At 34.9% G+C, this 13,883-nt stretch overlaps 1 protein-coding gene across 1 annotated transcript; it reads right to left on the reverse strand.

Annotated features, from left to right (window-relative positions):
- Nucleotides 1–1,589: 1,589 nt before the first annotated feature.
- LOC130749789 (uncharacterized) lies at nt 1,590–4,979 on the reverse strand. The gene is made up of 5 exons (XM_057603159.1): nt 4,755–4,979; nt 4,428–4,543; nt 2,356–2,453; nt 2,009–2,191; nt 1,590–1,825 (listed from the first exon to the last, which is right to left on the reverse strand). Exons 1-4 carry the CDS (start codon nt 4,939–4,941, stop codon nt 2,050–2,052), a joined length of 543 nt encoding a protein of 180 aa, XP_057459142.1. The 5' UTR covers nt 4,942–4,979; the 3' UTR covers nt 1,590–1,825; nt 2,009–2,049.
- Nucleotides 4,980–13,883: the final 8,904 nt, after the last annotated feature.

The raw sequence follows: 13,883 nt of genomic DNA on the forward strand, positions 1-13,883 counted from the left end.
TAATATTAAAACTAATATTAACTTTTGGGATCAACTATTTGGTTTATATAAACCCTTTTACTTTCAACTACTGTACATTGACAACAAAATTTAAGCGTGAATCTTATTGAAATTGTAGATCTTGAAGATGGCTAAGATTTCCTTCATTTCAATTTTCGTCTTTGGGCTTCTCTTCACAGGTTTACTACTTTTAAAATAATCCTTTTTTTTTTTTGAACTCTACTTTTAAAATAATCCAATTTGAGAGTACTTGTTCTTGATGTTCTTAACCTATTTTAATTTTTTGGTCGTTCTTAAGTTGATATGAGGAATCTTGTAATCTAAATCAAATCATCTAAAACATATATAGTTTTTTTTTTGTCAACCAAACATATATAGTTCAAATTATGATTAAACTATCCGATATACATTTTTTATCTTTTGCATTATGAAAAAACAAATCAATGATAACTTTTTTTTCTAATGTGTTTTTTGTTTTGTCTTGCACTTTCTCAGTTATTGCAAGGACAAGTGGACAGATCATACCTACAAAATGTACGAAGGTGCTGAATCCAAATAAATGTGACTTCCGAGTTTGTGTATCACTTTGCACTTGGTATCCTCAGGGCGTTGGAAAGTGCATTGGAACAAATCCTTCTCAATGTATTTGTACATTTAATTGTTCTACAAAGAACTAAAAAGTTATATCCATGTACCCATGTTCTTACCTGAATGTGAAAGTACAAACTAATAAAGATAATATTTTATGAATTTTCTTACATTTCATGTTCATTATTGAATTTGAGTGCTTTATTTTACTATTTAACTAGATATAATATTCGTGCATTGCATGAATAAATGTTCCCGAATCATAGCTCAAAAGGTAAGAGTTAGGGAACATGTAGGTTGGGTGGGGGAGGTCCAGGAATCGATCCTTAGAGGGTGCAATTTATCTTTCCGATGTACCAAAAAAAATACATAAATAAAAACAAGACGAAGGCACAATTAAGCCGAGTCTCATCATCATGCATTAAAGAGTACTTAGCCTACATGTGTGCAACGTCATTCGCTTATATATAAACATGCACAAATTCAATGGAAATAGACTTAAGAACAAGATTCTTGAGAGAATTTAATTTTAGTCTTTCGACATAAAATAATGTTTAATAACGGTAAAAAAACATACCGTAATTATAAAAATGACTGTTACTAAACATCATTTTTCCGTTGATGAACTAAAATTAAAACTCCCTTACAAAATCAGAGACTAATTTAACAATTAACCATTTATTATATATCATTGTGCTTTGATGAATCACCCATTGCGACCCTAATCCCCATGAAGTAAGTATCGCGGGCAACCCTCTTGGTGTTGATCTAAGTATCTTATCTTTAACCCCAAAAGAAAACAAACTTTTGTGGGTGACCCATCATGAGTGGCCTCTTAATGGGACTAAGATTGATTTTATACCATCTTGAGTATTTAAAATATGTCCAACTCTACCCGAAAAGCCAGAAAAGCTATCTTAGGGGTGAGAATGTCCCTACCCTATATATGAACTTCTTTGGTCATGTTAATGTAACACCCTAACATATATACCATTTAAGAATGATGATAAGGGACAAATATGATAAACAAAACTAATTAGTCAATTTAACATTTGTGCCAATTATATAAATGAATCGTGTCATACAAAATAAGGCAAACTGAGCTATGTGCCACGGTGTTACAGTCGTGCCAGACATCTGGATTTGATGTCTGGCACCTCAAACTTCTCAACATAAAAAATAGCTAGCCTCTATACCCAAGAGCCATCATCATGTAAAGATCCACAACTATGTCTGTCTGCAAAAAATGTTAAGAACAATGTCAATAGGTACATATTGACACACTTGAGATTAACTTCAGAATAAGATGACAATATCAGCTAAAGGAATTCATTTTCAGACTTGAAATGTTAATATAGTCCTTGCACAAAACAAATTAATAGTTTTGTTATTAATACATTTTCAGACTTGAGATTAATACCTGTTCTATGCAAGCTACCAAAGAATGTAAATTCTTTCATTCTACGAAGGTGGTAGCGGCTCAATTATGCTCCCATGCTTTGCTTCTGCCATTTCAATTTCGTACAGGCTGTTATTTGAAGATTTTTCATCCTCCGTTGCCATCCGTTTCAGTTTCTCCTGTTGGATGGCGCGTAGCTCATATCTGATTAGCAATGAAGGGAAGTCAATTTCATCAGAACATGTCATGATATACAGCAAGAATTTGTAGTCATACTCATTTACAGAAACGGAGCAAAACTTTCAAAGCGAACTTCAGTTCTAATCATTTGTAGTCATACTCATACAGCAAGAATTTGCAGAACTTACTCGGCAATATGGCTTCTGGTGAGTATAAAGTATATTCTCCAGAACTCATTTTCCTTCAAATGGCGTGGACACAGTACAAATCTCAGTTGAGATAGTTCCTGGAATATAACAAAACTATAATTATTTGTGGCACTATGTCAAGCGTTTATTTTTCCTTTTCCCACCCCAATATAAGATTGAAAGTATTACTACTTTAGTAGTGTTTAGAATAAAGTCAAATCAGTGTTACTAGAAAGATAGATTAAATGCACATGCAAATAGGCTAGCACACACAAAAGAAACTATTTGAGCCAGACAGGTTTCCAAAAGGATATAAACAGAGAAATATGTCCTATCAGAAAACTTGTCCAATAACTGACAGAAGTATATCATAAGCATACAATGTATGGCAATAATGACTCTAGGTCTCATTTTTTCCTTAAGAATACTGATACAGATCAACAAGAAATAGTGACAGCTATTAAATTTAGGATTTGACTCCTCTAAAGTGTCTCAATGTTTGAGACACTTTAGACCACCGGTTGAAATTTAAAGAACACTGTACTTTGTTATTGATAGAAACAAGTATAAAACGGATTGTTATTCAATAACAGGAATGAACTACAATGGTTATTGGTTGTTTGAGAGAACCAGTAGCACTCTCCCTGAAACTCCCACAACCACTCTCAACATATAATAATACTCCCTTTAACTAGCTTTTCAAACTAACTAATTAATCTGCGAACTAACTATGAGTCCCTATCAGTATCAGTTATACATGTGCAAGTATATGATCATAATCTCAATTCTTCATTTCACAATCAACGGTTATAATGACTTACTTTAGTGACTTAAGAACGTCAAGATAAAGCAAGAAACAGAATCACAGATGGCTGCATAATTGGGGATCATGAATAAACCATCTAAGTCCCTATTGATACCGTTTATACCTCATGCCATTCTATACCTCTAGAATCATATCAAGCCTAAGAGAGCCAATTTATGTGTCGTTGCTGGCTAAAATAGTTTCTATAACAGAAGAAAAACAGACACAAAAGGAAGAAATAATAGGATCACAGAAACAAGAATAAGAAACCACACACTAGTCTATCTCTGGGCACAAAATTGCTGTATATGCTGCGTCATCTTCTGGGTTATGTTAGGGAAGTTGATGTTAGAAATTGTATGTGAAGTTACGAACTCGAGTCTATATCCCCATTTATCTTATCTTGTTATCCTCACAGTTATGTATTATGATATAAGAGTAACTTTGGGCATGAAGAACTCAGAAGCAGACCTGAAGAAATTTTTTGACAAATGCATTATTCTTCGCATCTCACTGTCTCTTGCATATTGTGCTTCTTTCTTATACAATACGAGTTTTTGAAATCTTTGGCAAAATCTTGAGAGTTGTTCCCTTATGGCAAATAAAATTATTTAACCACTGTTAGCTGCACACTAATGGCAACCATTTGTTATCATTAACTGAACTGGGAAAACATACCCCTTTAGAATCTAACGCCATTATCATCATTGAAATCCAACAGAGACAATATACAAAAATTACTTAAAAAAAGTAAAGTTTCAGGACCCATTTGGAAGCAAACCAAAGAGCTTTTACTGGAGCTTAGAAGATTCAATAAGCTCCAATAAGCCCGTATCCAACAGACTAAGACTAATAGTACTGAGCAAGTTCAACAGGGTGGGCATGTCAGTGTCATTGCAACGTCTTGAATGAAAAAGGTAAACTGGTGAAGTCCTCAATTTCTATAAATGAGGACAGCTAATTTGATAAAAACCAGAAAATTGAGAAGATAGAATAGAAACTGTGATATTATTGAAGGTAACCCAAGTTGTTCGAGAGAACCTGGACTCTCCCTGATTCCCAATATTACACAATGGTCCCAAATGATACTAATCACTCTCATTAAACCTCTTATTTATAGGCTAACCCTCTAAGTAATCTAACAAGCATCTAACTAACACGAAGAGACGCGGTTACCTATCATAATTTTACTATATATTAGATAGGCTACACAAGCAAGTAAAACAGCAAGAAACCTTAGCATCCTAAGGAACAATGGAAATCAAACCTTCACACTTGAGAGTACAAGGACTGCATGTCTCTCTTGCCACTGGGAGAGATCCTTTCGAACTTTGGTTGAAGTAGTAGACTGAGCTTCTTCACCATAAGTAGCTTGATCTTCATCTGCACCTCAAAAATGTTAAAACAACCAAATTAAAATTATACAACAACAAAAACAACCAATGTCAAATCCTAGCATCTGCAATCAGTTATGTGGATCTAAGACATTATAACATCTCCTAAATTTTTTTCTTTTTCACTGTAACAATTCAAAGCAGCAAAACCCATTAAGGAAAACAAAACACCAAATTAAAAAAATGGAAATTCAAGAAACCTTGGAGAGGGAAATTCTTAAAGGTGTCAATGGTGAAGGACTTCACAAGGTTGATGAGTTCCTCAGTGATTCCAAACATGTGTTGTTGTTGTTGATCTTGTTCTTTGGTGTTGGATTGTGTTTGGGTTTTTGAGGTTTCGCCATTTCTGGGACTCCTCGAAAGACTGCGTCTAAGCCACTCCATCATTCATTCGTGAGCGTGCACTACGACTACGACGAGTATCCTTTTTTCCCAGAAAAAATAAAACGGGTCATAATACACACTAAGATAAAAGTAAAAAGTGATTTTCTGGTGCAATAGTAAAAAGCATAGGGACTTAATAAAATAATAAAATGTTGTTGTTGGGTCTTTATGTTAAAAAGTTACCACCGTTAATAAGTAATCAATTTCAAATGAGGATTTGAAGATTAGGGTTTGAAGGTTGTCATTGTTGGGCACTGGTTGAAGCTTTGTGAACGGCTGTCCGTGGAGCTATAGGTCGCTGTGATTTGTGAATTGTGATTGAACTGGTTTATGGTATTCACGGTCAAAACATTGTTTCATAGACAGAGAAACGCGAGGTGTTGGATCTCGGGTCGGGCTAGTAGAGAAGGGTTTGGGAGGCAGGTCGGGGACCCAGGTCATGCGCTGAGGTGAGGAAATGATGGCTACATGGTAAAAGTAAATCTGTAAATGTGTTATGGTGTAAAACATAAATCAGTAAATGTAAATTATGTAGTAATAGGCGGGAACTTTTTGGGTTGAATGGTAAGAAAAAAATATTTTCCAATATTGGGATGATTCAGATTCATTGGATATTCAATTCTAAAATGTATACCCGAACCGATGACGATCAAATTCAGTGAAAAAATATGAATCAAACTAATGACTCAATCCAAAAACTATAATGTGTTTGGTTTGGTTAGGTTTGATCAGGTTTGCAGACCGGACGTACTCGCTGACACCCTACTTTTAATACGACATTGGTGGCAAAAAACTGGTGGTAGATGTACTCTCAACTACAGTCATTTCATAGCCGAATTTATAAATCGTTATTTTCCATGTGGCAAAATGGGGCAAAGAATGGCTACCGGCCTAACTATGGAGGAAGTAGTATTTATAAGGCTGATCATGTCATGAGAGAAGGTGGTTCCTAACGTATTGGGAATTAGCAATGTGTTAAAGTCTGGGAAGATCACGTAATTTGTTTCCCCAAGGAACTTCCTTAGTTTATCGTGAGGATGTCACTCAAGAGCTGAATATTACTCGGGCTTTAGATTAATGGGTCCTTCTTCTTTTGGTTGGAACCGAGAGTTAGTGGAGTTTTATTTTAGCCTCCTACGACTCATAGAGTACTGACTATTTCTTTATCTTTACATAATCAAGAGGATATTTTCTTCTAACATCATACCCCAAATGGGCAGGATTAATGGGTCCTTCTTTTTTTGGTCGCATTCTTGGTGTCGTCCTTGGGATTGCCATTTACATGCGTGTTGCTGCAAAATATTGTGTAAAGCGTGTTCTTTACTTGGATGCAAGAAGACGACTTGGCATGCTTTGTTTGAAATCTTCTCTCATCAGAGCGATCTAATATGATTGGTCGTGGCATTGAAATGCATTCGGTATGTCTGAGGGCCTTTCCGCTCTTAAGACCACACACCATGCGATTATGCAATGTCTTTTTTTATAGTTCGACCTTTTGTTTGCTTGATGTCTAGGTATTATATTGGATTGTATTACTTGTATATGAAAAATTTTATGTGTGATTTCGTCATGACCTTGTCTGACGTTGGTAGTGCAGTTACTCTTATGTCATTGTTTTATTCCATTTGAGGACTGAAATATCATGTTACTCTGCCACCAACCTGCTGCTACCTGGATTCCTTAATGCACCGAGCTAGTGTTTTGCATCCATCTTTGGTGGCTGCATACCCCACAAGTTAGGACAATATCCAGGGAACATCCTTCTATTTGGGTGCAACCTTATCGATCCGGTCGTGGTGAAGATTAATTTTGATCTTCTGTTTTGGCATTTGATTCATTCTAATGGTGATGTCATCGTTGCGGCTACCTCAACTTCTTTCGAAGTAGTCTTATCTCATGTTCTTGCAAAGGCTATATGCTTTCGTTGGGCTCTTTCCCTGACTTCTGATCTTTGTTTTCGTTTGGTCTGTTTTGAGACAAATTGTATGCTCCTCTTTGAAGCCTAGAAAAGAACCTTCAGGAAATATGCTCTTCCTTAACTTCTATTGTTAGCGATTGCCATGACTTATTTTTGTTGATTTATTATTGGTGAATTCTACCATACCCTCATTGTATGGTTCATGACTGACGCGATTTGACGTGTACCAATAGGAAACCGACATCTGACAGTGTATTTGAATTTTTTATTCATTTAAAAACATATATGGTTAAAAGAAGAAATACTCACTTAAATGTTATTGGTTCACGTCACGTCTTGTATCATACATCAACTAAGTGTTGAGGTATATTATTATTTGTTCATAGATTTGGTATTAGCTGAAGTTTCTTTTACTTTTCAGTGATATTGTTAGGATTGAGGAAATCTCTACACAACTTGTTTTCTTGGTCCAATTTAATGTAACGACCTTTGACCCTATTGTTTCTGCTTAATCATTAAATCAGTTTAAACACGGCGGAACTTGCACTTGTTTTGTGTCAACTTGCTGAAATAATCTTTTTAATTACCAAATAAAGATGCATTAAACGTTTATTATGTTTTCCAACGTTAAACACACCTGTTCATTTACTTTTTATCAAGTGGTTGTAAGAATTTCGATGCATGTAACCCAAAAAGTGTTTGTAAGATTTTTATGATCATTTAGTGATTTACACGAGACCTTTGACCCTATTGTTTCTGCTTAATCATTAAATCAGTTTAAACACGGCGGAACTTGCACTTGTTTTGTGTCAACTTGCTGAAATAATCTTTTTAATTACCAAATAAAGATGCATTAAACGTTTATTATGTTTTCCAACGTTAAACACACCTGTTCATTTACTTTTTATCAAGTGGTTGTAAGAATTTCGATGCATGTAACCCAAAAAGTGTTTGTAAGATTTTTATGATCATTTAGTGATTTACACGAGACTATGGCACGCGCAGCTCTGCATTTTTCATTTATTTCTTAAACCAAAAGAGATTATTATGATAGATAAACTCTTACTAGTATTGTAGTATTTCATTTCTAAATTAATGACTTTCTATGACGGCGCACCATGCAAGTTTATCTAAATTGACTCATCTACCTTGTTGGTCCAACATGTATATCCTAAAATAATTCTAAATCATTTTGCTTATTCCATAAAAAAAAATCATTTTGCTTATTTTTGAATCATCTCTTAATTTTGTGCTGTACCTTAGAATAGAAATGGCAAGAAACAGGAAGGTTGTGTTTGGATGAAGGATTGTAGAAATTCAAAGAATTTTAAATGCTAGGGAATTCAATTGAATCAATTGAATTCCCTTGAACTTTAAATTTTATTGTTTGGAGAAAATGGTGAAATTCACTCAATTGTAAAATTCTTTGTTTGGGTAATATAATTGAATTTCCTTTATTTAAATTTTTATATCTTAATATCGGCCGAAAACCTGAAAGTCTTCCGAAATCCCAAAAATCGGCAGAAAAACCTAAAAATTGGTCTGACTCTAAAAAATCGACTGAAACTCAAAAATCGACTCAAAACCCTAAAAAGCGGCCCCAAACCCTAAAATGACTAGAAAACCCTAAAAATAGGCCGAAAACGTGAAAGTCGGCTTATAACTCAAAATTCAACCAATAACACTAAAAATCGACCCGACTCTCAAAAATCGGCCGAAAACTCAAAAGTCGGCACAAAACCCTAAAAATCGGCCCGACACTCAAAATTGACCGAAAAACCTAAAACCCGACCGTTCGAGTTTTCGGCCGATTTTTAGAGTTTTGGACCGATTTTGAGTTTTCAGCCGAATTTCGAGTTTTCAACTGATTTTAGGATTTTGGGTCGATTTTTGAGTTTGGGGTCGACTTTCACGTTTTCAGCCGATTTTTAGGGTAACCGGCAGAATTTTAGGGTTTTGAGCCGACTTTTGAGTTTTCGGCCGATTTTTGAGAGTCGGACCGATTTTTAGGGTTTTGGGTCGATTTTTGACCTCCCTTCGCAGCGGAAGATATCCAACCTTTCTATGGTTACTAACCATCATCCCCTCCGCAGAAGTTACCCGACCGTTACCATGGTTACTAACCATCAGCCCCTCTGCGGAAGTTGTCCAGTCGTTACCATGGTCCCACGAACCATCGGCTCTGATACCACTTGTAGGGTATTCAAGCACCTCGATTGCACGAAGTAGTAGAGCGAGAAATCACAGATAAAGCACACAACATCTTTGGTCACGCAGTTCGGCCAAATTGCCTACCTCTGCGGCTATAGAGTAGCTATAACTCCTTTGTATTACTTGTGACATGAAGCATGTGGTACCAAGTACAACTTTTAGGGTTACATTGTTATTCTATTTATAGTGGATTCTATTGATCTCTATTTTACAATAAAATCCTAATAAATCCTATAACAATCCCTTAAAACCTTTTACAATCCAGATTAAATCAAATTCCAGTAAACTAAAGATTTTAACCCAAAATATAATGAGTTAAATCTCAACAATCTCCACTTTGGCGAATTCCGAACTCCCCTATGAAGATCCGCTGCTTTAGTTTCCTGATTCTGATTTCTGGGATTAAACTCCACCTTGCTCAACACCCTGTTGCTTCACTTCTCCACCTTGGCATCCATCCACTTTTCCTTCCCTGGCGTGGTCATCGCCTCTTGAAAGTAGACAAATCTCCACCTTGTTTTGTGTCTTTCAGATCTGTCGGTTTCTCCTCTCACAACGACTTTTTCAATCCTTGTTGACCTCCCTTCGCAGCGGAAGATATCCAACCTTTCTATGGTTACTAACCATCGGCCCCTCCGCAGAAGTTAACCGGCCGTTACCATGGTTACTAACCATTGGCCCCTCTACGGAAGTTGACCAGCAGTTACCATGGCCCCCCGAACAATCAGCTCTGATACCACTTGTAGGGGATTCAAGCACCTCGATTGCACGGAGTAGTAGAGCGAGAAATCACAGATAAAGCACACAACATCTTTGGTCATGCAGTTCGGCCAAATTGCCTACCTCTGCGGCTATAGAGTAGTTATAGCTCATTTGTATTACTTGTGGCATGAAGCATGTGGTACCAAGTACAATTTTTAGGGTTACATTGTTATCCTATTTATAGTGGATTCTATTGATCTCTATTTTACAATAAAATCCTAATAAATCCTATAACAATCCCTTAAAACCTTTTATAATGCACATTAAATCAAATCCTAGTAAACTAAAGATTTTAGCCCAAAATTTAATGAGTCAAATCTCAACAATCTCCACCTTGGCGAATTTCGAACTCCCCTATGAAGATCTGCTGCTTTAGGTTCCTGATTTTGATTTCTGGGATTGAACTCCACCTTTCTCAAAACCCTGTTGCTTCACTTCTCCACCTTGGCATCCATCCACTTCTCCTTCCCTGGCGTGGCCATCGCCTCTTGAAAGTAGACAAATCTCCACCTCGTTTTATGTCTTTCAGATCCGTCGGTTTCTCCTCTCACAACGAATTTTGCAATCCTTGTTGACCTCCCTTCGCAGCGGAAAATATCCAACCTTTCTATGGTTACTAACCATCGGCCCCTCCGCAGAAGTTACCCGACCGTTACCATGGTTACTAACCATCGGCCCCTCTGCGGAAGTTGTCCAGCCGTTACCATGGTCCCACGAACCATCGGCTCTGACCAATTGTAGGGGATTCAAGCACATCGATTGCACGGAGTAGTAGAGTGAGAAATCACAGATAAAGCACACAACGTCTTTGTTCACGCAATTCGGCCAAATTGCCTACCTCTGCGGCTAAGGAGTAGCTATATCTCCTTTGTATTAGTTGTGGCATGAAGCATGTGGTACCCAGTACAACTTTTAGGGTTACATTGTTATCCTATTTATAGTGGATTCTATTGATCTCTATTTTACAATAAAATTCTAATAAATCCTATAACAGTCCCTTAAAACCTTTTATAATCCACATTAAATCAAATCCTAATAAACTATAGATTTTAGCCCAAAATATAATGAGCCAAATCTCAACAGATAGAGAGTGGACTAGTAGAGTTACACCTCCTAGAGAGGATTCTTCCCTCTTGGTGCGGAGAAGAAAGAGAAATGCAGAATGGATTGATCATTATGGTTATATTCTCTTATGTAAAAGGATGGTTCTTGTTCATCTTTAGATAACAATGGGAACGACGTAGATCGATCCTAAATCCTAACAAAAGTACGACTTTGTAATCACCTAGCCGCTTTAGAATACAATAAGTAAGATCTCTACTACTAGACATATAAGACTTATCCTTTTATAGTGGTTAGTCAAAACCCCTAACCTAGCTCTCTAACGGACTATTGATCCTTAAATCTCTCGGGCTAAGAGCCCTTACATAGGCCTTACTCACCCCATATCTGAATCCCCTAGCTAGCTAGAATCATGTAAGTGTCTATTTTGGTCAAGACCAAGGGACCTTCGCTGCGTAGCTCGCCCATAGGTCACCCACACCCATCATCTGTTATGCTAAATGGGCTATTTTGCTCGCCGAGGAAGGACTCCACACCCCTAGCTCCTTATGGCGTCATTATGGACCATTTCACTTCCTAGGCGCGACCCAGTAATCGCGAAGGCTTCTCCCAGTCCAGTTGCTATACTTTTTTATAAAGATTTGGTATTTTCCTATTATTATGCATAGAAAAAATTTCTATTCAGATTGATCGTTCAGTTTTAATTCCGTTTTTTGCTTTATCATCGATTGAGTTATTTCACCTTTCTTAATGTATGTTTTGATTTGTTCGATTAGAGCATAATCTTAGTGAGTTATCCAACCTTAGTAGGGATGATTAATTTACAGAACTGTGATTTAATTGAGTATTATAAGTTTTCTTAATTCATTATTAGAGGAGGTATTTGTTAGGGAAAGCAATCTCAACTCTCAATATTAGTTTTACTGATGACAAACTAGAAAATTATAAAAGTTAATGATCTTATGCACTCAAAGCACACACACAAAAAAGCACCAAAATACACTCAAAGTTTTAGAAATAATTGTATAAATTTTTTCATTCTTAACATTATTAATTATTAATTGTGTTTCTCTCTTTTAAGAACTTTTTCCAATGGAGGAGTTAAAAATTTTAAAAATTTATTTAGTTTTATAATCTTAGAATATCACATTTCTTTAAAAATATAGAATAGAATATATCAAACTTCTGAAAAAATTAATTCATCCATAAAAAAATAATTATTTCAAACAAATACATGCTCAATTATTAAAAAAAAATACTCTCTCCATTCTTAATTATAGGGTCTCAATGAGACAACTATCCTTATTTAGAAAATCTTGATAGTTGATAATTAACTATCCTCCATTCTTAATATATGTGTGTAAGTGAATTAATTACGAGTGGTAATCAAGATTTTAAAATTACAAAAATTCAAAGGGTATAGATGTGTAATAAATTTTACTAATGTTTAATAAAATATCTTATATAAAGAAATTTTAAAATACTTCTAAAGAGTTTTATAATTAAAAACGGACAATATAATTTCAACCCACTTGACTCTTAGGCAAAAAATAACATTACTCCCTCCGTCTTCATATATAAGTCATTTTTGTAATCTCAAAATATAAGTCACTTTACAATATCAATGAAGTATTTAATACTTTTTTCCAAACTTACCCTCATATTTAATATGAAAGAGATAATGTAATTTTGAAAAGAAGTTAATTTAGAGAGAGAAATTGATTTTTTTTTGGATAAGCAAGAGGGAAGTTGATGGGTAATCTAAAAAACTCAATAATTTTTTTTTACAAATTTATTACGAACAACTTCTTTTCTTAATCCTAGAAAATTAGGTAAAAGTGACTTATAAATGGGGACGAAGTGGTATATTGTTAGGGAAAAAAACAGGAAAGAAGCAACTATTGTCCTACACACGTGTAGGACAACTTACTGTCATATCTAGGAAGAAAAGCGTGTAGGACATCTTACTGTCATATCTAGGAAGAAAAGCAATTTAAAACATAAGTTGAAAAACACAAATCACATGTATAATAGTCCTAGATGAAAAAGAATCCAGGAATAGAAAGTCATGGGGCATACATTTTAAATGTGTGTGGGGGCTATAATTAACGAACTTGTATTATAGTTAGAGTTCAAATTATTTCAAACTTCGGAAATCAAGTGGGGCAATCACTTCCTGGAGCATTTGTTCTATGAGCCTATAAATATAAATGTAGTCATTTATAGTTCAAGTGGTAAGATAGAAGATATGTGGATTGGGTGGGGTATCTGGAGGATGCAATTTATGTTTCCGATGAATGTACAAAAAAAAATATTTTTAAGATTTTAAGGAAGCTTTTGGTAGACAGGTGGAAAGGGAACGAACAAGACATTTGAGTTACGTGTTTATCATATTTTTAAGATGGAATGAAACATGATATAAAGCCCCAGAAATGAGACACTTTGTTTCTCTAGAAAATGGTCGAACAGAAAGGAACAGATGGAACACACTCTTAAAACTTTTGCACGGTAAAAAATACCCCTAATTTATATTTGAAATCATTTGTATCCAAACAATTTATAATCACTTTTTAAAGTGAAAATTACTTATTATATTTATAGACAAAGATAAATGAATTTATTCTTTTAAAAAAATCACTTAATATAAAATTAATTAATTTTTCAAAAATAAAATCACTCTTTTAAGAAATGACAAACGAGTCAATTATAGTGCGTTTGAATCAACTCATTTTAGAGAAAAAAAAATTACTTTTTAAAAAAATCAAATTTTTAATCAAAAAATATTATATATTTGTCTCAGGTTTTAAAAAAAGTTGAAAACAATAATTTGAAAAAGCTATTTTAGCTTATCATGAAAATCTATTATGATGGATGAGAGATATAAAGAAAGTGATTTTAATTAGAGTAGGCAAACACAAATCATGCTTATGTTTTTCTCAAAACCTCGACAAATTATTATTTTTTAATCTAAAACAAAGAACTCTAAACAACT

Source organism: Lotus japonicus, chromosome 3, assembly GCF_012489685.1.
Source record: "Lotus japonicus ecotype B-129 chromosome 3, LjGifu_v1.2".
Lineage (NCBI taxonomy): Eukaryota > Viridiplantae > Streptophyta > Magnoliopsida > Fabales > Fabaceae > Lotus > Lotus japonicus.